The sequence below is a fragment of the Sus scrofa genome, chromosome 14 (assembly GCF_000003025.6).
Source record: "Sus scrofa isolate TJ Tabasco breed Duroc chromosome 14, Sscrofa11.1, whole genome shotgun sequence".
In the NCBI taxonomy this organism is placed as follows: Eukaryota; Metazoa; Chordata; class Mammalia; order Artiodactyla; family Suidae; genus Sus; species Sus scrofa.
The window spans coordinates 124,982,725-125,010,105 of record NC_010456.5 but is presented as its reverse complement, the minus strand read 5'-3'; the positions used below and the strand labels follow the sequence as shown (position 1 = coordinate 125,010,105).

The window sequence follows — 27,381 nt, the reverse complement described above, 5'->3', positions numbered from 1 at the left end:
CCATGGACACCAGCAGATCGTGTTGACTCATGCTGATGTTTGTGGTGCTGGACCCCTTAAGATGAGCAATTGTAACTTATTTTGGTTCCTGGAGAGTAGGCTATGGGTCAGCTCGTGTAGGGCCAATATGCCTCCTACCTTCGCTTCTAAACGCTCTGCTCCGCCTAGTTTTCCAGGAATCTCCAGTGAGCTGGGGTTTGCCTTCCTACCCAGGTCCTGGACTGGGGAGCCCAGGCATGTGACGCTTCACACGCACATGCACACACTTGTTGAGAGGTACAAAGAGTTGAATGTTGGCACACTCTGTAACTGATGAATAATTCACGGGGGCTTTCTGTGCCATAAAATTTTTCTCCTGTAAAATGAAGACTATTTTGAAGCACAATGCTGATTAAAAATCTGGAAATGTGGTTTCATATTCTTCATCAATCTACCTTCAACATTTACAGGGAAGGCAACAGTTGACAAACATCAGAATAATGAAATTTAGGAGTTTCCTTGTGGAACAGCAGGTTAAGGATCCAGCATTGTCCCTGCAGCAGCTTGGGTCACTGCTGTGGCATGGGTTCAATCCCTAGCCTGGGAACTTCCACTGCTGAAAGTGCAGCCACCCCCCCGTTTTTTTTTTTTTAAAGCTGACAGTGGCTATATTTGGGTAATAAGCCAAAAATTCAGGCTCAACATTTTCCTCCCCAGTTCTTTCTAAAGTGTAATGTCACCTGATGTTTACAAAAGGCCTCTGGATCCGTTGATATTCTCTGGGCTTTCCTTGAAGATAGAATCTAAACTCTAATGATAACATGGTACATATTAATTAGTGGTAACACACTACTGATTTTAAAAGTTGGAAACTATGACTTGATGGTTTTTCCTAACTGAAAGGGGTCTTAGAGATAACACTAGAATATCTCAAGATGTCTATATGTCTCTATTTGAAAAAATTTGAAGCCCTCTGTTTTCCTTGCCCTGTGGAGTGATTTTCAGTTTTGATTTCCAGGAAAGATAAGGCAGGTTTTGGAAAATCTTACTTGACAGAGACTATAAGTTAACAGACTAAGTCATATCTGATTGTGTTCTTGGTGGTTAACCTAGAAAGAAAATTTCTTTCTAAAGAATTTCATTTCTGGAATTCTCATCGTGGCGCAGTGGTTAACAAATCCGACTAGGAACCGTGAGGTTGCAGGTTCAGTCCCTGGCCTTGCTCAGTGGGTTAATGATCCGGCGTTGCCGTGAGCTGTGGTGTAGGTTGCAGATGCGGCTTGGATCCCGCGTTGCTGTGGCTCTGGCGTAGGCTGGCAGCTACAGCTCCGATTCGACCCCTAGCCTGGGAACCTCCATATGCCGGGGGAGCGGCCCAAGAAATAGCAAAAAGACAATAAAATAAAATAAAATAAAATAGAATAAAATAAAGAATTTCATTTCTTTTTTCCTTTTTTTTACTACTCCCCGCCTTTCCACTCCGGGGTGTATTTTGAATGTATTTGGAATCTTTCCACTTGCTGCCAGCTGGAATCTACAGAAAGTGTATCTCAAGAACACTCTACAGTTGACTTGAATCTCAGTCATAATTAAATTGGAAGTTGGCAAATTATTCTGAGACTTAGAAAGAGGCACACCTTATGTTTGTAACATAAGGAGTTTCACTACTTTGCGTTGCTTTGAAAGTACTCTTCATAGGGAATAGTGACAATGTATTTTAGTGACTTTTTTTTTTTAAAAAAATAGAAGGCTGTTTTGAAAGGGTAGTTAAGTCTGATCATTCTTAAATTTGGTGTCTTACCTCCCGGCTGGCAGATTCTTTGAAACAACCAACTTTCCCCTGCTCCTCCATCATCTCCAATGAATGCGTCACCCTGTCCTCTCCTGGCACACCTTGAAAGCATTAACTAGTTGATGTAAGACCTTGATACAGCGATTTACTGTCTTCTGCTGGAAAGGATATGCTTAGAGCTGTGTTTGCATATTATGTTAAATTGCTGACATGTACTTTTACTCCATCATTAACCTACTTTAAAGGTTGAAGTGATGGGATATTAGTTCAGAATCCTGAGATTTAACAAGACATCTCTAAATGCCATTCATTTTCAAAAGGAGGGGGAGAGCAATGTGCTGATTGGCAGGGGTTTTGGGTTCCTGGTGAGAGAATGGAATGCCGGACAGGTTTTCCTGCTTTTTTTTTTTTTTTCTTTTTAGGGCTGCACCTGTGGCATATGGAGGTTCCCAGGCTAGGGGTCCAATTGGAGCTGTACCCGAGGCCTACGCCAGAGCCACAGAAACACAGGATCCTTAACACACGGAGCAAGGCCAAGGATCAAACCCGCAACCTCATGGTTGCTAGTCGGGTTCGCTAACCACTGAGCCATGACGGGAACTCCAGGTTTTTCTACTTTAAGAAGCAGGCACAGCTGCCTGTGCAAATGAGCTCTGTCAAGGTCAGTGACCAGTGGGTCAGTTAGAGCAGGACATTACCAGAGTCATGCACAAGTGATGGGAGCAGGCAGCAGAAGCCCTGGGTAACAGGTTTGTATAAAACAGTCAATGTTAGAATGGGCCTTGAGAACTCCTATCTGAGTCATGCCTCCCCTCCAGTAACTGTTTGCAGGCTCCCCCGGCTTGTGACTACGCCACGTACCTTGAAGATCTTAATGGAGTAGAAACTCGGGAGCCTGGTCTTACCCTTCTTTCTAAAACCTCGCCTGGGAACCATACTTGATGTGACGTGTGGATTGAAGTGGTAGAGAGAATGAGAAGGTGAAGCGGGAGCCACGGTACTTTTGGGAAGAGGTCAGCCTGTTGGTGGAATGGGATTATTTCGTGGGAAGCACATCTGTATTGACTATTATTAAATGGTCTCTTCTGTGTATTTTTCATGTACAGTATGTTGCTGGCTGCATGGACACTCAGATTGCACATACAGATTCTTGCATTTAATTAGCCAGTTCACTTCTGAGGCTCTTGGCCTCACCCATGTCTTTATTTACTTTTTTACCTTTAAACGCACTCTCACCGTCATAGTCTGTCTCTAATTGGTAGCTTCATCAGGGTGGGTCTGGGGATGTGTCATGGAGCCCTCCAGATGTGGCATTAGAGCAGTTCATTAGCCTTCTGTTGGTAGTATTCATTGACTAAGCATCTTTCAACAGGTGGCAGGTCCTGAGCTAGGTACTGTTCAGGATAAATCTCTGTCATCTAGAATCTATAGTCTTGGAATGACTGCTGGCATATGTATGCCAATGATGTGCTGGGCAGCTAACCAACATGAGAAATGATGGAGGACCAGGACCACCGGAAGAATACCAGTATTGGACTGTAAGATGTAAGAGGTCGTCGCCTAAGGAATGTGAATTGGTAAAGCCACTATGAAAAACGCACACACGCAAACCTAACTGAAACACTTTGCTGTACACTTGAAACAAACACAATATTGGGAATCAACTAAACTTTAATTAAAAAAAAAAAAAAAAACGAACAAGGTGCAGTCGTCAAAAGGGCTTGGGATGCTAACTAGGGAAGCCCCAGGGGCTCCTTGGGAAGCCCCACAGGTCTGCAGGGGGCCACAGTCTGACCACAGCTCCTGCATGGGGTCAACGTGCCTCTGGCCCTCAGGACCCATCTCTGCCCCTCCTCACTGCCAGAGCCATAGGGATTGGGGATGTATTTGCTATTTTCCCCTTGCTAAAAACGACTATTTTTTGGTGAATTTCAAAGTTATGTTTTCTAATGTAAATGTACGATTTTGGACTTGTAAAAGGAAAGCATGTTCCTTCTGGACTCGGAGTTAAGTTCTTGAGCTCCAGAGACAGAGATTTGGTTCACATTGCGGCTTTGATACCTACTAGCCCAGAAACCTTGGGCGCATGTCTGCATTTCTCCAAGCCTCAGTTTCCACATCTGTAAAATGGAGCTGATAGGGCTCCCTGCTTTATAAGATCGTGAGGATTAAATGAGGTTACCTGTAAAAACTGTGGTGCAGTGCCTCGCGTGTAGCAGGGAATGGGTTCTAGAATTAGCAGTTATAGTTCTGCCTGAGAAATTCAACTGCTTCCAAATTATTTATATTGTTAAACAGTGCTTTGGAAACCATCGACCTCGATTCTAGTTTGGTTATTTTATTTCTATGTGTTTTATTTTAGTTACTTTTAATTATACAAGTCATATGAAAGTAAGCTTTCACTGTAAAAAAATTGAAATACTACGTGAGAAGCAAAAGCTTCTCTTGACCACCATCCTAACCGAGGCAGGTAACTGCTTTTACTGGTTTTATTTATTCATTTTATTTTCATCAAAGTGATGCAAGTTCCTAGTTTTAAAAGTCAAATAGCATCTTCTCCCATGAACGGGAGACAAAGGAGTAAGAGCCAAGGATTCTGGTGTTCTTCTGGCCTGATTTCTTTCTTTCTTTCTTTTTCTTTTTCCCTTTTTGTCTTTTTAGGGCTGCACTCGTGGCATATCGAAATTCCCAGGCTAGGGGTTGAATTGGAGCTACAGCTGCCGGCCTATGCCACAGCCACAGCAACGCAAGATCTGAGCCTTGTCTGTGACCTACACCACAGCTCGAGGCAACACCAAATCCCTAATCCCCTGAACGAAGCCAGGGATTGAACCTGCATCCTCATGGATTCTCGTCATATTCATTTCTGCTGAGCCACAACGGGAACTCCCAATAACTGTCTTACATTCTAATTATCTCACATTATTTAATCTCCCTCAACAGAATTCTAAGTTCATAGATATTGGAAACTGCAATTTTTATACCATTCAGAAATCTCAGTAATGAGTACATGATGTGTGCTTGTTCAATTCTTTTTTTTTTTTAATCGACATTGTGTAAGTTTCACATGTAAAGTATTATACTTCAACTTCCACATACACTACAGCACTGTCTATATACCACACCTTCTTAATCTATTCATCCATCAATGGGCACTTAGGTTGTTTCCATATCTTGGCTAATAAAAATAGTGCTGTGATGAATATGGGGGTGCATATGTCATTTTGAATTATATTTTCATTTTCTGATAAATACCTAGAAGTGCAATAGTTGGATCATATGATATTTCTATTTTTAATTTTTTTGGAGAAATTGCCATACTGTTTTCCATAGTGGCTATACCAGTTTCATTCCTATCAACAGTGTAGGCGGGTTCCCTTTCCGCCTTTCCAGCACTTATTTCTCATCTTTTGATGATAGCCATTCTATTGAGTGTGAGGTGATATCTCATTGTGGTTTTGATTTACATATTTACATTTCCCTGATGATTAGTGATGCTATGAATCTCTTCATTTGCCTGTTGGCCATCAGTATGTCTTCTTTGGAAAAATGTCTGTCCAGATACTCTGTTCATTTTTTAAATCTGATTGTTTTTGTTGTTGAGTCATATGAGTTCTTTACAGTCATTGAATTCTTTAAAAAATTTTTATTATAGCTGATTTACAATGTTCTGCCAAAGGCTGCTGTGGAGCAGAGTGACCCAGTTATACATATAAATACATTCTTTTTCTCATCTTATCTTCCATCATGTTTTATCCAAAGTGACTGGATATAGTTCCCTGTGCTATGCAGCAGGACCTCATTGCTTATCCATTCTAAATGCAACAGTTTGCATGTACCAGCCTCAAACACCCAGTCCATCCCATTCTCTCCCCCGCCCCTCCCCCTTGGCAGCCACATGCCTGCTCTCCATGTCTGTGAGTCTGTTTCTGTTTTGTAGACAGGTTCATCTGGGCCATATTTTAGATTCCATATATAAGTCATATCATATGGTATTTGTCTTTTTCTGAATTACTTCGCTTAGTATGAGAATCTCTAGTTCATCCATGTTGCTGCAGATGGCATTATTTTGTGCTATTTTATGGCCGAGTAGTATTCCATTGTGTATATGTCCTATATCTTCTTAATCCACTCATCTGTCAATAGACGTTTAGGTTGTTTCAATGTCTTGGCTATTGTAAATAGTGCTGCAGTGGATGTAGGGATGCATGTGTCTTTTTGAATGAAAACTTTGTCTGGATATATGCCAAGAAGTCGGATTGCTGGATCATATGGTAGTTCTGTATTTAGTTTTCTGGGAAACCTCCATATCGTTTTCCATAGTGGTTGTACCAGTTAACATTCCCACCAACAGTGTAGGTTCCCTTTTCTCCACACCCTCTCCAGTATTTGTTATTTGTAGACCTATTAATGGTGGTCATTCTGACAGGTGTGAGGTGGTACCTCATTGTAGTTTTGATTTGCATTTCTCTAATTACTTACTGATGTTGAGCATTTTTTTTAATGTAGTCACTGAATTCTTACTGATCAGTTGATTTCTTTTCATATTGGTTGAAAAGGGACATTTATATGTATTGTCATTAAGAGTGTAGTCCTATAAAAACAATGTCACTAAAAATACTGCAACTTATTTTTGCCTTTAAGATTCCAAGGCAATATAATATTAGCATTAAGTAGGATACTCTTGTCTCAATAATCTATTGCTACTTCATAAACCATTCCAAAATTCAGAAAGTTAAAGCAACAATTACATCATTTTTCATGAGTCTGCAGGGTTGGTGGCAGGGGGTGCAGTCAGCTGCATTCTGCTGAGTCATGGGCATTTTGGCAGGCTTACTTGTGTTTGGAGGTAGCTCAGCTCCACACATCTCTCATCGTCCTCTTGGGGACCAGCGGGTTATCCCAGCTATGTCCTCCTCAGAGTGGAGCAGGAGGACAAAGAGCAAACAGAGACCAGCATGGCCTCTTGTGACTGAAGCTCAGAATCACACACTGCCACTCCCCTCCTCCTTATTCTATAGGCCAGAGCAAGTTACACAGGCTAAGTGGGAGGTCACTACAAAGTTACCTGGCAAAGGGCTTGGATACAAGGAAGGAAGATAAATTAGGGCCACCAAGATGACCTATCTTGCCTTCTCTGCAGTAGCAGAGGCCCTGGCATGAAGGGACACTTATTGAGACTCACTGAAATCAAAGTCCTATGTCCAGTTAAACTTGCAAGATTTTCATTTTTAAAAAACAATTTATTTTAATTTTTTTTGGTCATGCCCATGGCGTGCAGAAGTTTCCCAGGCCAGAGATTGAACCTGAGTCACAGTAGTGACAACAAATCCTTAATCACTGGGCCACCAGAGAACTGCAAGACTTTCATTTTTGATTAAAAAAAAAAAAAAAAAGGAGCTCCCGTCGTGGCGCAGTGGTTAACGAATCCGACTAGGAACCATGAGGTGCGGGTTCGGTCCTGCCTTGCACAGTGGGTTAACGATCCGGCGTTGCCGTGAGCTGTGGTGTAGGTTGCAGACTCGGCTCGGATCCCGCGTTGCTGTGGCTCTGGTGTAGGCCGGTGGCTACAGCTCCGATTCAACCCTAGCCTGGAACCTCCGTATGCCACGGAGCGGCCAAGAAATAGCAACAACAACAACAAAAGACAAAAATACAAAAAAAAAAAAAAAAAAAAAAAAAAAAAGACAGAGACAATTCTAACGCTCAAAGATTTAACTTATCATACTTGAGAAAGTGATCGACAGATGAAACTTATGAATAAGATGGTAATAGAGCAAAAAGCTAAGAAATAGAAGATTTGAACACTTTGTATATGACTAGCCTAAAGCAAACTTTGATAGTAAGTATTTTAGCCTTTGTGAGCCAGGGGGGTCTCTGTTGCAGCTCTTCAACTGTGGTTGTAGGACAAAGCAGCTGTAGATGATACATAATCTAGACATAACTGTGTTCCAGCAAATCTTTATTTACAAAACCAGATGGCAAGTATTAGTTTTAGATCACTGGCCTAGAACATTGAAAAGAATAAGAAAGGGTCTGTTATGGAAGACTCGTTGATAAAGGTACAGTAATTTCTAAGGCAATAAAGATTAATTCAGGAGTTCCCGCTGTAGCTCAGCAGTAATGAACCCAGCTAGGATCCATGAAGATGTAGGTTCGATCCCTAGCCTCACTTAGTGGGCTAAGGATCTGGCATTGCTGTGAGTTGTGGTGTAAGCCACAGATGTGGCTCAGATCCTGCATTGCTGTGGCTGTGGTGTAGGTCAGCAGCTGTAGCTCTGATTCGACCCCTACTCTGGGAACTTCTATATGCCTTGGGTGTGACCCTAAAAAGAAAAAAAAAAGATTAATTTAGCTCAGCAAAATATGTTTTAGATATGAAATCAGAAAAAACTTACGGTCATTCAGTTTTCCAGCAGGTTAATGTGATTCAGTTAGAATGAAAACACATCACTTTTTAAAAATTAATTAATTAATTAATTTACTTTTCATTTTTTTAATTACTCAAATGAATTTATCACATCTGTAGTTGTATAATGATCATAACAATCTGATTTCACAGGATTTCCATCGCACAGCCCAAGCACATCCCCCCACCTCCCAAACTGTCTCCTCCGGAGACCATAAGTTTTTCAATGTCTGTGAGTCAGTATCTGATCTGCAAAGAAGTTCCGTCTGACCTTTTTTCAGATTCCACATGTCAGTGAAAGCGTTGGATGTTGGTGTCTCATTGTATAGCTGACTTCACTTAGCATGATAGTTTCTAGGTCCATCCATGTTGCTAAAAATGCTGGTATTTCGTTCTTTTTGATGGCTGAGTAATATTCCATTGTGTATATGTACCACATCTTCTGGATCCCCTCCTCTGTCGATGGACATTTAGGTTGTTTCCATGTCTTGGCTATTGTAAATAGTGCTGCAATGAACATTGGAGTACATATGTCTTTGCGAGTCCTGGTTTTCTCTGACTAGATGCCCAGGAGTGGGATTGCTGGATCAAATGGTAGTTCTATGTTTAGTTTTCTGAGGACTCTCCATACTGCTTTCCACAGTGGTTGCACCAATTTACAATCCCAGCAGCAGTGTACTAGGGTTCCTTTTTCTCCACACCCTCTCCAGCACTTCTTGTTTGTAGACTTTTTGATGATGGCCATTCTGGCTGGTGTAAGGTGGTACCTCAGAGTGGTTTTGATTTGCATTTCTCTAATAATGAGTGATGTTGAACATCTTTTCATGTGTTTCTTGGCCATCTGTATGTCTTTTTTGGAGAACTGTCTGTTTAGATCTTCTACCCATTTTTGGATGGGGTTGTTTGTTTTTTTGGTATGGAGCTGCAGAAGTGTTTATAAATTTTGGAGATTAATCCCTTGTCAGTCGATTCACTTGCAAAGATTTTCTCCCATTCTGTGGGTTGTCTTTTGAAAACACATCACTCTTCAAAAGCAGTACTTGCTACAAATTATTTCTGCTCTGGATGCCTGTTTGAAAATATGTTTACTAAGAATGTTAATATTTTTGCTTAGTTGGAGGATGAGGAAAACACGATTTGAAAATAAAATGAAAGAAATACCTAATTAAAGTGATTTGATTTTATGCCCCTTTAAAACTTGTATTTGGAGTTCTTATTGTGGCTCAGTGGATTAAGAACCTGATGTTGTGTGTGTGAGGATGAAGGTTCAATCCTTGGCCTGGCTCAGTGGGTTAAGGATCCAGAGTTGCCACAGGCTGTGGCATAGGTTGCAGATACGGCTTGGATCCGGTGTTCCTGTGGCTGTGGCATAGGCTGCAGCTGCAGCTCCAACTTGACTCCTGGTCCAGGAACTTCCATATGCTGTGGCTTTGGCCATAAAAATTAATAAAAATAAAAATTGTTCTTTAACTGATGTGACCTAGATTTGTATAAAGGAACTAAAGGGATTAATAAGAATGATTTATTTTTAACTATTAAGAAACAGTATGCAGGATTCGAGTGAGTTTTTCCACTTCAGTTGTATTTCACCTGTATTTTCCTTAGCAATCTTCCTGCCCCCACCCCATATTTGAAGGTATAAAGAAGCCCAGAATACTGTCAGAAAATAAAGGGGTTTTTGCTCAAAATATTTAATACCTGTTTACTCATTTGTAGTCAGCTTGTCAGTAGTCTGTATCTGGACAGATAGATTTCTCTGATTAAACCCAGATGCAAAAGACTTTGGACTATAGCTTTAGGAGAGGTTGGGAGAGGGAACGGTCCTTTGATAAGATTATTTATTTATTTATTTACTTATTTTTAAGTTTTCTAAGGCTTCATGTTTTTCTCAGATGTGTCTTGGCCTTTCTCTCCTGGTGGAAATTTTTCTCAGGTGTGTCTTGGGTTTTCTCTCCTGGTGGAAATGTCACGATACGCACAGAAGAAGGGGTCTGAAAGGTATTGTTTTATTCCACTCATTTCACTGTTATTTATTGAGCTCCTACTTTATGTCAGTCACCACAGTAGGACCTGGGGGTGCAACAAGGAGCAGGATCAGTCCTGATTCTTCTCTTTGGGGCTCAGGGTCCAGCAAAAGTATGGACAGGGTGACCTCAGGGCATCAATTTCCTTAGGCCTTAGAGGAGGGAACCAGTCTCAGAAGTAGGAGGGATTTTTCCCAAGGTAAGTAAGCTCCCTCCTGATTTTATGTACATATGATTAAAATAAAACTGCACCATGAAAGGACTTTCACCATTTCTCTCTCTCTCTCTCTTTTTTTTTTTTTTTTTTTTTTGTCTTTTTATGGCTCTGCCTACAGCATATGGACATTCCCTGGCTAGAGGCTGAATAGGAGATGCAGGTGCAGCCAAGGCCACAGACGATGGCAATGCCAGATCCTTAACCCTCTGAGCTACAAAGGGAGCTCCAAATTCACCATTTTTACTCATCATACCTGAGGTTAGCAATAAATTAAAAGAAATTCTTGGTAGGTTATGAGAATAGCATTTGAAATCCCTGAATATCATGGAGGAATACAATGTTCCCCAGGGAGCATAATCATATAAATCTATTCTCACTGATACTGAGTATTATCTTACATTTTCTATCAATTATGTATGTTATTTTTTTGAGAAGTTCTCTTTCCTCTAATTTCCTTTCTGTTATATGCTCGCATAGTGAGAGAGCTTACAGAGAGGCTATGAGAAAAACAATTAGGTTAAGGATCTTCCTAAGATCCAGCCTTCCAATGAACTTGCAGATATTCTATCCCTTTATAAAGAAGAAAATTTATTTTTAGTCTATTTATGACTCTTAGAGCATTCATATGAATTTCTGATTTTGAGGATTTTAACAGTTTGTTGCTTCCAAGTAACATTTAGAATAACAATACTGAAGTTCCTCTCATGGCTCAGCGGAAATGAATCTGACTAGCATCCATGAGACGCAGGTTCAATCCCTGGCCTCGCTCAGTGGGTTAAGGATCTGGCATTGCCGTGAGCCGTGGTATAGTTCGAAAACTCAGCTTGGATCTGGTGTTGCTGTGCTGTGGTGTAGGCCAGCGGCTACAGCTCTGATTTGAGCCCTAGCCTGGGAACCTCCATATGCCATGAATGTGGCCCTAAAAAGCAAAAAAAACAAAACCCAGAAAGAAAAAAAAAGAACAAAAAAGAATAACAATACTTAGGTTAAGAAAAATTTTGTGCTTGTCATGGGACATGCACAGTGCTAAGTCTTTACATATCATATTATCTCATTTAATTTTCTCAAAAACTCTGGGAAGGAGACACTATTATTATTGCTATTTTTCAGTTGAGAAAACTGGCACAGAAGAATCTTGCCCAACATCATCATAAGATTCAGGGCTTGAACCCAAGCAAGTCTAATTGCAAAGTTTACACACTCACTACCTCTGGACTCCATGAACAGGAAGTGGCTAAGAATATAAGAACATTTTTATAGTTATGATGTGTATTTAAAATAGTAACTATTCAGTTTACTTTTAAAGATTGAAACCAAAGGTACCTCTAAGCCATGGTTTGCTAACCAGCTAACCGGCTCCCGCTTCTAAAATTCTTTTCCTCTGAATACGTTTGCCTGAATTTTTGCTCGTAATCTCTCTCTCTCTTTTTTTTTTTCTAAATTAGAAAAGGCAACTCTAGGGATTTCATCTTTATTGCAAACAAAATGATTCAAATAATTATTGAACACCTACTATTCGCCAGCCACAGTAGACAGTAAGTGGGTACAGCATATGGTCCCTACTCTCACGGTGGTGCTTTCTACAGGCTTTTGGGAAAACAGACTTTATGCAGATAATTGTGTAGTTATAAATTGTGGCACCATGAAAAAATATGTAGTGTAATAAGAAAATTTAATTTAGATTGGGGCCCCTGGAAGCCCTCTCAGAGGAGGTGATATTTATGCTGGGTCTAATCAATGAATAGGAGTGAGCATTTGGCAGTAATGGGAGCCATACAGATGGCTTGGCAGGGGAAGAGTGTGTATGAGGTCCCTGATATGGGAACAAACTGTGGCACATTCAAGGAACTTAAAGGTGGCTCTGTGACTAGAGCATCATGACGGAGGACAAAGGCTAAAGGAGATGAGGATAAAGGATGCTGTCAGTGCCTGACATGGTAAGAGTTTTGGACTGGACTGTGCAGTGACTAAATATTGAAGAATGCTGTACAAGTTAATGTTCCACTCCCACCTCTGTTATTCAACATAGTATTGGAAGTCCTAGCCACAGAAGCCAGACAAACAAAAGAAATCAAAGTCATCCAAATAGGAAGAGAAGAGGTAAAACTGTCACTGTATGCAGATGACGTGATACTCCTATATAGAAAACCCCAAGGACTCAACCCCGAAACTACTCGAACTGATCAACAAATTCAGCAAAGTAGCAGGATATAAGATTAACATTCAGAAATCAGTCGCATTTCTGTATACTAACAATGAAATATTAGAAAAGGAATACAAAAATACAATACTTTTTAAAATTGCACCCCCAAAAATCAAATACCTGGGAATATGCCTGACCAAGGAGGTGAAAGACTTATATGATGAGAACTATAAAACATTAATCAAGGAAATTAAAGATGATGTAAGGAAATGGAAAGATATTCCATGCTCCTGAGTTGAAAAAATTAATATTGTAAAAATGGCCATACTACCCAAAGCAATCTACAGATTCAGTGCAATCCCTATCAAATTACCCAGGACATTTTTTTCACAGAACTGCAACAAACAATCCAAAAATGTATATGGAACCACAAAAGACCCAGAATAGCCAAAGCAATTCTGAGGAACAAAAACCAAGCAGGAGGCATCACTTTCCCAGACTTCAGGCAATATTACAAAGCCACAGTCATCAAGACAGTGGTACTGGTACCAAAACAGACAGACAGACCAATGGAACAGAATAGAGAACCAGAAATAAACCCAGACATCTATGGTCAATTAATCTTTGACAAAGGAGGCAAGAACATAAAATGGGGAAAAGACAGTCTTTTCAGAAGGTACTGCTGGGAAACCTAGACAGCTACATGCAAATCAATGAAACTATGCACAAAAATACACTCAAAATGGCTGAAAACCTTAAATATAAGACAAGAACCATTAAACGTCTGGAAGAGAACATAGGCAAAACATTGTCCGACATCAACCTTACAAATGTTTTCTCAGGTCAGTCTCTCAAAGCAAGAAGAAATAAGAGCAAAAATAAACCAATAGGACCTATTCAAACTGACAAGCTTTTGTATAGCAAAGGAAACCAAAAAGAAAACAAAAAGACAGCTTACAGAATGGGAGAAAATAGTTTCAAACAATGCAACTGACAAGGGCTTAATCTCTAAAACATACAAACAACTTATACAACTCAACACCAAAAAAGCCAACAACCCAACTGAAAAATGGGCAGAAGACCTGAATAGACATTTCTCCAAGGAAGATATACAGATGGCCAACAAACATATGCAAAAATGCTCAACATCACTGAATATTAGAGAAATGCAAATCAAAACTACCACGAGATACCACCTCACCCCAGTCAGAATGGCCATCATTAATAAGTCCACAAATAACAAATGCTGGAGGGGGTGTGGAGAAAAGGGAACCCTCCTGTACTGTTGGTGGGAATGTAAGCTGGTACAACCACTATGGAGAACAGTATGGAGGTACCTTAGAAAACTATACATAGAACTACCATATGACCCAGCAATCCCACTCTTGGGCATATATCTGGACAAAACTTGCCTTGAAAAAGACACATGTACCCGCATGTTCATTGCAGCACTATTCACAATAGCCAGAACATGGAAACAACCCAAATGTCCATCAACAGATGATTGGATTAGGAAGATGGGGTATATACACAATGGAATACTACTCAGCCATAAAAAAGAACAAAATAATGCCATTTGCAGCAACATGGATGGAACTAGAGACTCTCACCTGAGTGAAGTAAGTCAGAAAGAGAAACACAAATACCGTATTATATCACTTATATCTGGAATCTAATATACAGCACAAATTCAGAACCTTTCCACAGAAAAGAAACTCATGGACTGGGAGAATAGACTTGTGGTCGACAAGGGGGAGGGGAGGGAGTGATGGATGGGGTGCTTGAGGTTAATAGATGCAGACTATTGCCTTTGGAATGGATGAGCAATGAGATCCTGCTGTGTAGCACTGGGAACTATGTCTAGTCACTTATTATGGAGCATGATAATGTGAGAAAAAAGAATGTATACATGTATGTGTAACTGGATCACCTTGCTGTACAGTAGAAAATTGACAGGACACTATAAACCAGCTATAATGGAAAAATAAAAATCATTATATAAAAATAAAAAAAATGATTACAAGTAAGTTTGGATGGCAGTGTGGCATTGGAGGAAAGATCTTTTTTAGATAGAAAAATGGAAGAGGAGTTCCCGTCGTGGTGCAGTGGTTTAACGAATCCGTCTAGGAACCATGAGGTTGTGGGTTCGATCCCTGCCCTTGCTCAGTGGGTTAAGGACCTGGCGTTGCTGTGAGCTGTGGTGTAGGTCGCAGTCGCGGCTTGGATCCCGAGTTGCTGTGGCTCTGGCATAGGCTGGTGGCTACAGCTCCGATTAGACCCCTAACCTGGGAACCTCCATATGCCGTGGGAACGGCCCTAGAAAAGACAAAAAAAAAAAAAAAAAGAAAGAAAAATGGAAGAGAATGGAGTCCAGAAATAGTCCCATACAAGTGGTCATTGATTTACAACAAAGGTGTCACTGCAATTCAGTAAATAGGGCCGGAACCATCAGATATTCATGTGGAGGGAAAATGAATCTTTTTAAAAAAATTTTATTAAAGTATAGTTTATTTACAATATTTGTCAGTTTCTGCTGTATAGCAAAGTGACATATATATATATATATATATACACCCCCACACCACCCCCACCCCACACACACATAAGTGTTCTGGGAAAATGAATCTTGGTCCCTGTCTTACACTGATTACAAAACCAACTTGAGATGGAACATAAAAGCTAAAACAATTAAGCGTCTGCGATAAAGAGAACATCTTCATAGCCATGGAGTAAGCAAAGATTTCTTTAAAAGAACCAAAAGCAAGCACTGGCTAAAGAGGAAAAAATGTTCCTCAATTAAATTTTATTAAAACTTGGAACTGTTCATCACAAAACTCACTAAGAAAATGGGCAAAAGCCACCATCTAGCAGAAGATAGTTGCATTGTGTTTATCTGAAAAAATACTCTTATCCAGTGTATATAAAGAACGCCTACAAAGCCATAGGGAAAAGGTAGATAATTCGTACTTCACAAAGGCATATACTTCACAAAAGTGGATATCCAAAATACCAAAAAATATATGAAAAAAAGGTCTCATCGTCATTAGACAGCACCCCCATGAGGCACCATTATTCATCTATCGAAATGGCTAAAATGAAAAGGACAGATAATATTAAGTAGTGGCAAGAATGTAGAACAACTGGAATTATCCTACATTGCTGGTGGAAGTACATCACCATGTAAAAGTGTTTGACGGTGCCTTCAAAAGTTAACATACCTCCACTCTATCCAAGGTGTGTAATCCAGAGAAATCAGCCTGCATGTCTACCAATGGACATCTGTAATAATGCTCACAGAAGTTTTATTTATAGTAGCCCCAGACTGGAAAGACGCAAATGTCCCAAAATGAGAGAATGGATAAATTAGTTGCGTATTTGTGGTGTGTTCTTTCAATGGAGTATTACCCAACAACAAAACTACTGATACACACAACACAACAGATCAATCGAACACACATTATGCTAAATGAAAGGAGCTAGACACGGAAAAGTACATACCGTATGAATGATCTTAAAGTTCAAAAGCAAGCAAAACGAATCTACTCTGAAGTCAGAATAGTGGTTTCTGAGAGGGAGAGTGCATGCAAAGGAACCTTCTGGGGTATTGACTGGGTACAAAGGAACCTTCTGGGGTTTCAGGAATGTTTTAGATCTTAATCTGGGAGGCAGTTACATGCTGTACACATGTGAAAATTCACTGAGCTGAGTACTTAGGATTTGTGAACTTTACTGCATGTAAGATATATTTCAGTTACAATTTTCACATCAAAAATCATAACAATAGATTTGAATGACATGGAGGAAAGTTTTAATAAGCCAAAGTTATAAATTGCATATGTAATATGATCTGAAATAAAGAAATTCAGAGAAAAATGCTGAAGAAAAGTATAGAGAAGAATTAAGGAGTTCCTATTGTGGGTTCTGTGGGTTCAGGACAGGACATAGTGTCCATGTGGATGTGGGTTTGATCCCTGGCCTCGCTTAGTGGGTTAAGGACCTGGCGCTGCCATGAGCTGTGGTGTAGGTCATAGATGTGGCTCAGATTTGATGTTGCTGTGCCTGTGGCATAGGCTGGCAGCTGCAGCTCCGATTCGACCTCTCGTCGGGGAACTTCCATATGCTGCAGGTGCGGCAGTAAAATTTTAAAAAATAATCATAAAAGAATTAACAGTGATTTCTGGGTGGTAAGACTGTGTTAGTTCCATTTCTTACTAGCTTTCAATGTCTCCCACATTTTCTGTAATGGAGCCTATTGCTTCTATATCGAAAAGTTGACATGGGAGAAATTTTAAGAAGATATTTGACATAACTTGATCCTCAAGTATAAATCCATTTGGATGTCTTAGCGTGAAGGAACAATTCAGAGACAGGCAAATTCATAGAGTTGTGGAGTTAGTGGAGGCTTCGTGGAGTAAAGAAACCTCAGAGGAGCTGCGACAGCGTTTAGAGGATGTGGTTGGTAGCAAGAGTGGGCTAGACGGCTAACCTGTGTGACGTTTCCTTCCATCTGTGTTCCTCAGCCTTCGCTGGTGCACTGGGTTTCTATCCACTTCATGGATTCTGTGGTCCCTTGAATATATAATTGCTCTTTCTTCAACTCTCAGCATATTTATCTTTCAAGCCATTTGTAATTCTTATTCCTCAAAAGCTCTTTTCCTATCCCTTTACATCTCCAGGCATCACCATGTGCTCTGTTCTCTATTTTCAGGCTGCTCACCCCCCACCCCTGCATCTCCATATGCCAGTGTGAGTTTAAAAATGAATTATGCCCAGCTATTCTCTCCTCCTGAAAAATAAATAAATAAAAGAACCCCAGACACACACACACACACACACACACACACACACACACACAGCTCCTAATGATCCATCTGTTGAAGACATCCACCACCCACTTCATCCTGGTGCAGGCTATTTTTGTTTGCTTTGTCTTGAGAGCTCCTACATTGAAAGCCTTTAAAGAGTACTTTGGTTTCCATCAAAAAAAATGAAAAGCAAAGCACTTTGTTTTCTATTTTATACCTATTTGCCAGGCTACATACAAAGCAGGGCTCCATAAATGCTGATTGAGGGGCCTTTCGGCAGATCACGGTCTATGCCACGTTCAGATTTTTCTGTGCCTATTTTTACCAATGGGTGCACATGTATAATTATGAAGTGGATTGTGGAGGGGTCATCTTCTTTAGAATCCAGTATTTTTCTGAGTCTGTTCTCTGCAAACATGTATCCTGTTAGGCGAGTTGAATTGCTACCTTTTCAAATTCTCAGTGATGAAATGAAGGATGGATTGAAGCCTTCTCTAAGTTTTTTTTTTTTTTTTCAACTGCTTCTCTTCTTTTCTTGGCAGAGTAAGTAATAGCATTATGCTGTTACTGGAAATTTTAGTCAATAAAATGTATGAGTCTTTAATTGGAATGCTAGGAAGTACTGCTGAGTTGGCTCATTTAGTTAATGCAATGAGTTGAGAGGTTCAAGCATTTATGTGCAGACGGTAAATTTGAGTAAATTGAGTCTAGATGGGCAGTTTTAATATTTTTTTGGCCAGATAACTTACATCAGAAGTGTTCACTTTAAGGTTCAATATTCATTAAATGTTTGTGAAGCATCTCCCCTGAAACATACCCAGAAATGAGGGAGACCACCTTTGCTGGCAACAAGTTCATGCTCCAGTGAGCTCTTTTCTCTTACATCCACTCCCACAGCCCCCACCCTCACTTTGTGGGTGCTGCCAAAACTACGCCTCCAGCTTTGACTTCTTCCCCGGGACCCAGAGCAGCACGCTCCGTTGCCTGCTGGACACCACTCCACGGAGATTCTGATGACACCTTCATCTCACTGTTATGTCTGAAATTAGTTCATTATCACCTTTTCCACGCAAACTCCTTCTCTTTCCTGTGTCTCTTTTCTCAGTGGCTCTATGTTTTTTCTAGTCAAGCTCTAATTTGGGGCATTCTAACCATACTCCTTACATTAAAGATTTATCTCCCCCTTACTAAGCATCCACCTGCTTTTATTCTGGCCATTTGCCCTTTGGAGTCACCTCCTATTAATATTGCTCATTCTCAGAGTGACTGGGTGTATGAATCCATGTAAGAAAGGGGTGGCTCAGTGGGGTACGCTACATTTGTGGGGACATCTAAGAAGAGTAGGAAGAGATTTTCCTTCTCTACGAATAACCCTATCTTGTTTCACTTGCCCCTTGGTTGTCAAACTTAATCTCTCTTCTCATCTCAGCCCCGTTCGTGTGATTTCCCTTCCCTCTCTCCTCCTAAAAACTGATGTGTAATTGACTACCTCCCCATTTCCACTTCCCTTTCTCATTTGCAAAGTATTTACAAAGACAGACAAGCTCTTCCAATGGACCCTCTCCCTCAAGCACTGCCCCTTCCAACTGGCACCGTCCACAGTTCTCCCATCCCCAGATACTGCCCACTTAAGGCAGCCCCCAAATCCTGGTGTGCCCCAGCCAATGACATAGTATCAACACTAGTATGCTTTGAGACTCCCAAAGTAGGTTTTGCATTTGTTCCCTTTTCCAAAAGTTCATAAAATGGTGTTTGGTGTGGCAGAATAACATCCGGGTTATGATGTATAGCGTATTGGAGAAAAGTTATAATTTTTGCAGGGGGGGGAAATGTGAGAGGTCAAACTTAGTGGAGAAACATGGATGAATCTCAAAAACATGCCGATCAAAAGAAGCTGGGGGCAAAAGAGTACATCCTGGATAGTTCTATTTATATGAAGTTCTGGAATGAGAAAAATGTGGTAGAAATCAGAACAGTGGTTTCCTCTGCTCTGGGAGTGGAGAGTGACTGGGAAAAAGCACAAGAGAACTTTGCGAGAGTGACTGGGAAAGGGAACTTTGCGAGAGTGACTGGGAAAGGGAACTTTGCGAGGTGGTGGAGATGTGTTCTATGCTGATAGAGGTGTGAGTTACATGGGCAAATGCATTTGTCAAAACTCATCGACTGGTACGCCTGAAATCTATGCTTATTGTTTAAATCTCAATTTTATAAAGGTGACAAAAAATTAAGGGGAAAATGCAGAGTAAAATGCATAGTATCATATAGAGGTATAAATAAAATAATGTAGCGGAGAAAGGATATACTCTTGCATTTGTAGCAAGGAAAAAGATGTCAGATTTGCTCTGGAAGTTCTGCCAGTATCATATACCCAATTGTTTGGGAATCCATGGCCACTTTTGCGGTGGTTCATAGTAGAAATGCTATAATTAAAATTCAGTTCTGCAAGTAAGAAGGTATGAAACCTTTATGTGAAAATTTCCAATGCTTCTAAAAATCTTCTACCTGTTGCCTTCCTCCAGTACAAATAACAACTGCTTGGTTTAAGCTTGGTGAATAAGAGGTTTTATATCATACTTTTGCAATAACTAATACATAGATCCCAGAGTGCTAACCCACAGGCCATGACAGGCTTGTGAACATGGGTCATTTCTTTTGGGGGGGGGAGAGGGATGTGGACAGTTTTTTGTTGTTATTGTTGTTGTTTCTAATTGTATTTCTTTAATTATAGTTCACTTACAATGTTGTGCTAATTTCTGCTGTATAGCAAAATGACCCAGTCATACATATACATTCTCTTTCTCCTATTATCTTCCATCATGTTCTATCCCAAGAGACTGGCTATAGTTCCCTGTGCTATACGGTAGGACCTCATTGCTTATCCACTCTAAATGTAATAGTTTGTATCTGCTAACACCAAACTCCCTGTCCATCCCGCTTCCTTCCCCCTCCCCCTTGGCAACCACCTCCAAGTCCGCAAGTCTGTTTCTGTTTTGTAGATAGGTTCATTTATGCCATATTTTAGATTCCACATAGAAGTCACCTCATATGATATTTGTCTTTCTCTTTCTGACTTCGCTCAGTATGATAATCTCTATTTGAATCCATGTTGTTGCGAATGGCAATATTTTGTTCTTTTTTATGGCTGAGTAGTATTCCATTATATATATGTAGTACATTTTCTTAATCCATTCAGTGTGGACCTTTTTAAAAATTGTTTGCCGCAAACTTGGGAGATTTCACGTAAAAATTGGAATATCTGGCAATTCATGGCTGACCTTCCAAAACAGCCATAATTGTGTGACTCTTCCTTCAGGTAAAGGACTACACCCCCACCTAACATACAGGCATCTTACTATAAGTATCACAAGGATCTCGGGACCAACCTTCTGCTTCAGTTGTTCTTTTTAGTGTCTATTTTCAGTCCTATGAGTATTTGACTATGTAGCCTTTGAATTAACCTTTCTAGAGCTCTCCTTTGCACTAGGAATTACTCAGGGCTTTAGCAGATACATAAGGGAGATACTCTTGCTATACCCATTTTATAGGCGAGGCAACCGGGGTTTAAATAATTGACAAACTTACCTGAGGTAAGTAATCAGTAGCTTAGCCAGGATCTGAATGAGGTTTCTTACTCTAGAGCCCATGTGTTTACCCACCACATTGTTGTTCTTTTCTGTTTATTTTTAGTTTTGGTTTCATCTATTATTTAGTACTTATTTCTAATTGAGTTCTTGTTGGTTTCCTTATGATTTATTTTCCCTAGAATAACCCCTGGTCTCCAAAATCTTGATTTTGCATCCTTAGTAGTAAAAAAAAAAAACCCACAAAAAACTGCCTGTTTATGTTTATTATTTACTAATAAATAATCTTCTTGCTCTATGTTAAATTATGTACATTCTAAAACTTACATATAATCCATAATGTTGAATAATGAGATCTTGTGAATGTAGATCTCTTTTCTAGAATTTTCTTTCTACTCTGCAATAAATTATCTCTTAGGCATCGCATACCCTCTTTTGACAGTACATGAAATGATGCCTGGGCAATGATTCTGCCTGTAAGCATTTTTCATATCAGAGGCTCCCAATTTTGTATCCAAATAAATTGTCCCTTCCAGACAAAGGGTGCAGTAGAACATCACCAGATTAGCCCAGATTATGGAAAGACAACGGAAAATTCTCCTTTGTGAGGAAAACAGTTGTCCATGTAGCCACATGGACAACACTGTGTTCTAAAACCTTTTGTAGCCCTGAGCTTCAAAATAGCTCACAGCATCTTTTATTGATATTAAGGGGTCAGATTTACCTTTGGGGAGAATAGGTTCTCTTCACACCTCTCATTCTGACTGTGCATTAGTTTCAAGGGGTGGAATAACCTCCTGGTTTCTCAGTCGGAGGTGTGGGGGCTCCGTGTGAAGTGTGCTACCCTCTCCCTTCACAGGGCTGCTGCCGTGATTAACAAAACTGGTTATAAAGAACTCAGACATAAACAAGTGCTGAGCAAGCCGGTTAATAATGAATCAGTGTGAAACGCATTTCCTAATTCGTACCCGGAATTTTCCCAGAGCTCTGACCCTCTAAAGAATGGCAGTAGCAGGGTTTGGAGATATGTCATGTGCTGGCTGTATTATTTCTCTGAAGAGAGTTTTTATACATGGATGAATAGATTCTGCCTTCTAAGACCTTATCCGTGTTCCCTGACCTTCTTTCTCATCATCTTGTGTGATCTGAATAAAGCTTTCTTCTGGGGCATTCTGTTTGGATTGTTCTTTTCTGTCTTATCCTAATCCCCTTCTTTTTTCCCTAATCCTTTTTCCTTCAAGATCCAGAGCCAGCATCCTATTCTCCAGAATCCCACCAGCACTAGAATGACTCAATCCTTCCCTCTCGGGCACTTTCATAACCTCAGAGCGTGCCATTGAGAGCGAGAAAGGGAGAATGTTTGACATACACGGCCTGCAGACCCTCTAGAGGGAAAACCTTTTTGTGTATGCTACTGTTGGGAGTGCAGCAGAAATACACACAATTGTCCATGTAAAATCTGAGAAACAAAACACTTCTCTTTCTGAAACATTTTCTTTTTATAGCCACACCCAGGGCATATGGAAGTTCCCGAGCTAGGGGTCAAATCAGAGAGCTGCAGCTGCCAGACTGCGCTGCAGCCACAGCAGTGCCAGATGTGAGCCTCATCTTTGACTGACACCACAGCTCACGGCAATGCCGGATCCTTAGCCCACTGAGCGAGAGGCCAGGGATCGAACCCTCTTCCTCACGGGGACAATGTCGGGTTCTTAACCTCTGGGCCACAATGGGAACTCCTGAAACATTTTCTTTTTAAGGCAGAAAATTAAAAGGTGTCCCTAACCATATTTCTAATATCTAAAGCACCCCTTCCCCACTTTTTATTGCTAGAACTATACACTCAGGTAGGTTTACCAAGTTGCATGATAGGTATAGACGTGCCTAGGTCATCTGCCAGTTGACGTGCTCTCCCTTGTCTTATTCATCATCAAGGCAGCAAACACCTGGCCTGTCTATTCGGTACAGGCTTGTGGAATGAAGAACGCTCCCTTAAACAAAGGATGCAGAAAAGGCTGACACCGATTTTCATCAGCAGGTCTCCTGTTAGATTCCTTCTCTACCTTAGATATGTCATGTGACCGTAAACTCCAGGGAGTTCCTCTTTGAAGTCAGAGTTTAAGTCCAGAGGTGAATGATCCCTAGAGCAGATGTGGTGAACACGAGGCCCTCGCTGCGGCAGAGGCAGAAAATAGATGATTCAGGGTGTTTTACATTTTCTAGTAAATCGACAGTGAACATGAGGTTTGCCAGAGTGAGTCGGAGCTGTTCTGTGTCGAGATAGATGAATTATGAATACTTCAAACCCTCTGCAGTTTTCCTCCTGGGAGGGCCCTGGAGGGGGAGCAAGAGCAAGCAGGCACCATGCACCTGCTCCGGGGCCAGCACCTCCATCAGCGGAGGAACAGAGAAATGCTGACGCTGGGGTTTCTCGTTCCTATGCTCAGCTATTTATCCCACCAGCAAGGACAGCTTGTCTCCTAATGACCAACCACTGGGACAGCTTTCTGTGGCCACAGCTGGCTTGGGCCTCTCAGGCACATGCCTGTCACTTAATGCCTTCCAGTTCAGTGGCACTTAGATAAGCTCTGACCACCAGAAGAATAACCACATGCCTGCAGCTGCATATGTGGGAACGGGAGTTCTCAGCCTATTAAAGCAGTTTTAAGGACCAACGTTGTGTTTTGTTTTTGATATCTGCCTTTTATCCAAGTATCGTGTACTTGTCTTTGACAGCGACTTCTTATCAAGAATTACCAAATTCTGTTTGTCAGACACTGAGCAGCTAGTATGTGTAGAGTCCTATGTGACGGAAATAGGATAACAAAGGCAACGTGTCTGCCCTCTAGAAGCGTAGCAGCCAGCAAGGGAAATAGAGCAGTCTACAGATAGCCACATTGCAAGGCAGGATGTAGTAAACACTGTAGTAGAGCTGCTATTTGAAGACTAGACAGGAAGACATTGATTCCAACCAGAGGGATCCTGGATGGCTTGATGGAGGAGAGAGCAAGTGATCCACCTTTTTAAGCACAGGTGGATTTTCAGAAAGATCAGGTGGGAGAAGGTTGAAGTATTTCAGGAAAAGAGAAAGAAGTACAGGAAGGATTAAGGTTGGGGAATCTGGGGTGTGTTCAGGGCATCTGAAGGGGACCCCAGCCTGATGGGTTGGGATCTGTGGTCAGTATCATAATGCTCTGACTCTGTGGACCAGATTCATGTAGCAGCCTTATCTAATATATGGGGTTTGAGCTCCAGGGATGCCTGTGATTCTCCCCAGGCTGATCCCCATCTGTGGCTGTTTCCTTGAAGGCATTCCAAGCCTGCCTCTCATTGCTCTTTGGAAATCTTGCCTATGGAGAGTATCGTCAGAGGGTAACCTGAGACACTTGACGTCTGTTAAACTAATTATGCTTTGGTCCTCAGAGTGCCTTGGTGCGCTCTGTCCTGAATGCTCAGCAGATTTGATGTAGTAACTGAATTATTAATTGAGACGATATGGAAGAGGGGGCTTGGCTGCTTGTTCCATTTTGAGCAGGTCTTGGACGGGTGGCAATACAGGAAGAGAGGCAGCTGCTTGCAGAGTGATGGACGAAGCAGGCCTTCCAGGGGAGCCCTACCCAGACAGGAGCCTGTGCCAGTATGCTCAGAAAATCACAGCCTGCTTTGGAAGGATGGGTAAGACCCCTTAAAGATTGGACTTTATAGAGGAGATGCCCAGGGTTGATGATACAGGTGAACAGAACCAGTAAACTCAAAACTTGCTTGTGGCAGGGAGTAGGTGTAGCTGCTGGAGCGGGAGAACCTCCAGTGGGTCAAGGCATCACCATCTGGAAGTCCGATAGTGCCCCTTCCTCTGAGCACCCCCACTGAAAAAACTGCTGTTTGTTTCTCTGCTTACTCTGTTCTGCTCAGCAGCAAAGATCATCGTGACTATTGTAAGCTACCGCAGGTGTTTTCAGTGGACTTGCTGAGCTCTTTTCTTTGCTCACTTCTTATTAAAACAAAATCAAAATCTGAAAAGCAAGTAACCCCATTGTCACTAATAAAGCCACAGGCTGTAAATTCAAACTATTTCCTAACTAAATCTCATAAAGATTTGCATTTTTAAAGTGGTAATTTTCTCTCTTAATTTTTTTTTTTTCTTAGCAAGAAGCAGGTAAATCTTAGCAGATGATTTAAAGGGAGAGGAGGGAAATTTGTCTGAAAAAAAAAAAAGACCTAAATCTTTACATGGAGTAAAACTGAAGTGAAAATTTATATGTGGGGAATTGTGGGGATTGACCCATGACTGTCGAATTAAGAGCAATAGTTAAGGCCTCTGTCCCCTGAGCATTGTGTAGCCTCAGAATGCCTGGCTCTGAGGCTGGGGTTCATCTCATTATTGAGCTCCTACAATATGCAAAGGCAGAGTCCTCAGCGCCTCTCAGTGCTGGTTGAAGCTCTTGGTTAATTTTCCTGTTGATAGTTTCTTTTCATAGTTTATCCTAGAAGGAGAGAAAAGCTTGTTTAGGTGGAATGGAACTGTTTCTAGTAGGATTAGGATTATCCTGTCTGACAAGATATGCAGGCCACCAAAACGAATGATGCATTCGTAATTAGTGTTAGCTTTGTAGTGTAGCGCATTGTGATACATTGTTTTATAATCATATAAACTGTCACAGAAACCACTCCACTCCTTTGCAAATGCTGTGGCTGTGATTTTACATGAGCTGTGGCAAGAGGCTGATGTTGGTGCAGCAGTGGAAGAAATGAGTCCACTGGTGCTTCCTTAAGGATCTTCTCCATACCGTGTTCTCATGGCTGAAGAGATTGCTGTCAGGTGGATAACACTGAAAATTTATTTTTAAGACTGGAAGTGTGGCCTCTGCTAGGTGTTTACCCTGAATTATGTGGAAGGGGTTAAACTAACAACTCTGGGCACTCTAGAAAGTGGAACTTAGCTCATGGGTGCCTATTGTCACTGCTGGCTCCACTCCTCAATCAGCCAGCATCTGAAATCTTAACTCTCTTTACCACCTGAAAAGGAAATCAGCTCAATCAGATTGTCTTTAAAAGCAAACAGACCTGTTACTCTCATCAGCCTTCTTTATGATTCATATTTAGTTTACCTAAAATTCGTCCTGACCTAAAAGTCATAAAATGGATAAAACCTCTTACATATAACCCTTTTATCGAAGTATTAATTTTTTTCCTTTTACAGTCTATTAGAACATAAGTGCTTTTTAACTACATATGTGGATCTATAAACTTCTCCAGAAATTTAGGGGGTGGCTTGAATGTGTTCTGCTAACACAACAGATAAGCTGTGGAATCAGAGCTATAGACTCAGTCTTAGGGGGCAATGCTTGTCAAAGTTAGGGACCAAGAAGGCAGGACAGCTTTGTCACAGAATAATTATACTTTTGCTTGGTCAGGAAGATAGTGAATTTGAAAAAAAAAATGTCTATGTTTGTGAAAAAAAAATGTCTATGTTTGTGTATCATTAATGTATACCAGAGCCTATTTTAAAGTGGTTGTGTCTGGCTTCTTTTTTTTTTTTTTTTTTTTTTGTCTTTTTTGTTGTTGTTGTTGTTGTTGTTGCTATTTCTTGGGCCGCTCCCGTGGCATATGGAGGTTCCCAGGCTAGGGGTCCAATCGGAGCTGTAGCCACCGGCCTACGCCAGAGCCACAGCAACGCTGGATCCGAGCCGCGTCTGCAACCTACACCACAGCTCACGGCAACGCCGGATCGTTAACCCACTGAGCAAGGGCAGGGACCGAACCTGCAACCTCATGGTTCCTAGTCGGATTTGTTAACCACTGCGCCACGACGGGAACTCCTGGCTTCTTTATTTAAATGCATATGTTATGTTTTATGCATATGTTTATGTTTTACAAGCAGGCCATATGAACATATACATATGGAGATGGAGCTTCTCTGGTTCCCACGTTGCAAAGATCAGACCTATAGGAAGAAGGAATTAATGGTTTAGGGCAGAGGTTCCCACACTATGATGTTTATTAGAAAAACACTGTGGAAGAACCTAGGCACCTAGAAGATGGGCCTCAGGCGTCTGTGTTTTAAACAGGTTGGTCCAGGAGCCACACTTTGGGAAGTATTTGATAAAATATCTTACTTTGTACATCCGAAGTCTCTTTTCAATAGACAAGCCAGAAATGGAACACACACACATTATTTTACCTGCTTTGAAAAATGTTTTTAGAGGAAGGTCTTAGAAGGAGTTTTTTTTCCCCTGGGGGCAATGTTGGTATAGGATTTCAATCCCCAAATTTGAAACTGGAAGTCTCACCATGTGAGTATGGGAGCAGAAGCTTCCATGTTTTTGCCCTCCAGCCCTATCTGGACGACCTCTGCCACAGAGTCTGTCTTCTCCATTCCCACTGTGCTTCCCATTGCCTAGAGTTATTCTGGCAAATTTGAATGCTCTGGTTCT

General features: G+C 41.0%; 1 protein-coding gene across 13 annotated transcripts in view; it reads left to right on the top strand.

Moving 5' to 3' along the window:
- The window catches only part of ABLIM1 (actin binding LIM protein 1), a 348,912-nt gene that overhangs the window by 98,617 nt on the left and 222,914 nt on the right, over positions 1-27,381 (top strand). The window contains exon 1 of one of the 13 annotated variants that reach the window (XM_021073348.1): positions 22,661-24,622. The exons of the other annotated variants lie outside the window; for them this stretch is intronic. Within the exon in view, the coding sequence (XP_020929007.1) occupies positions 24,532-24,622 (91 nt within the window). The 5' untranslated portion in view covers positions 22,661-24,531. Of the gene's footprint in view, positions 1-22,660; positions 24,623-27,381 lie in introns of those variants that run through there. 13 annotated transcript variants of the gene reach the window in all.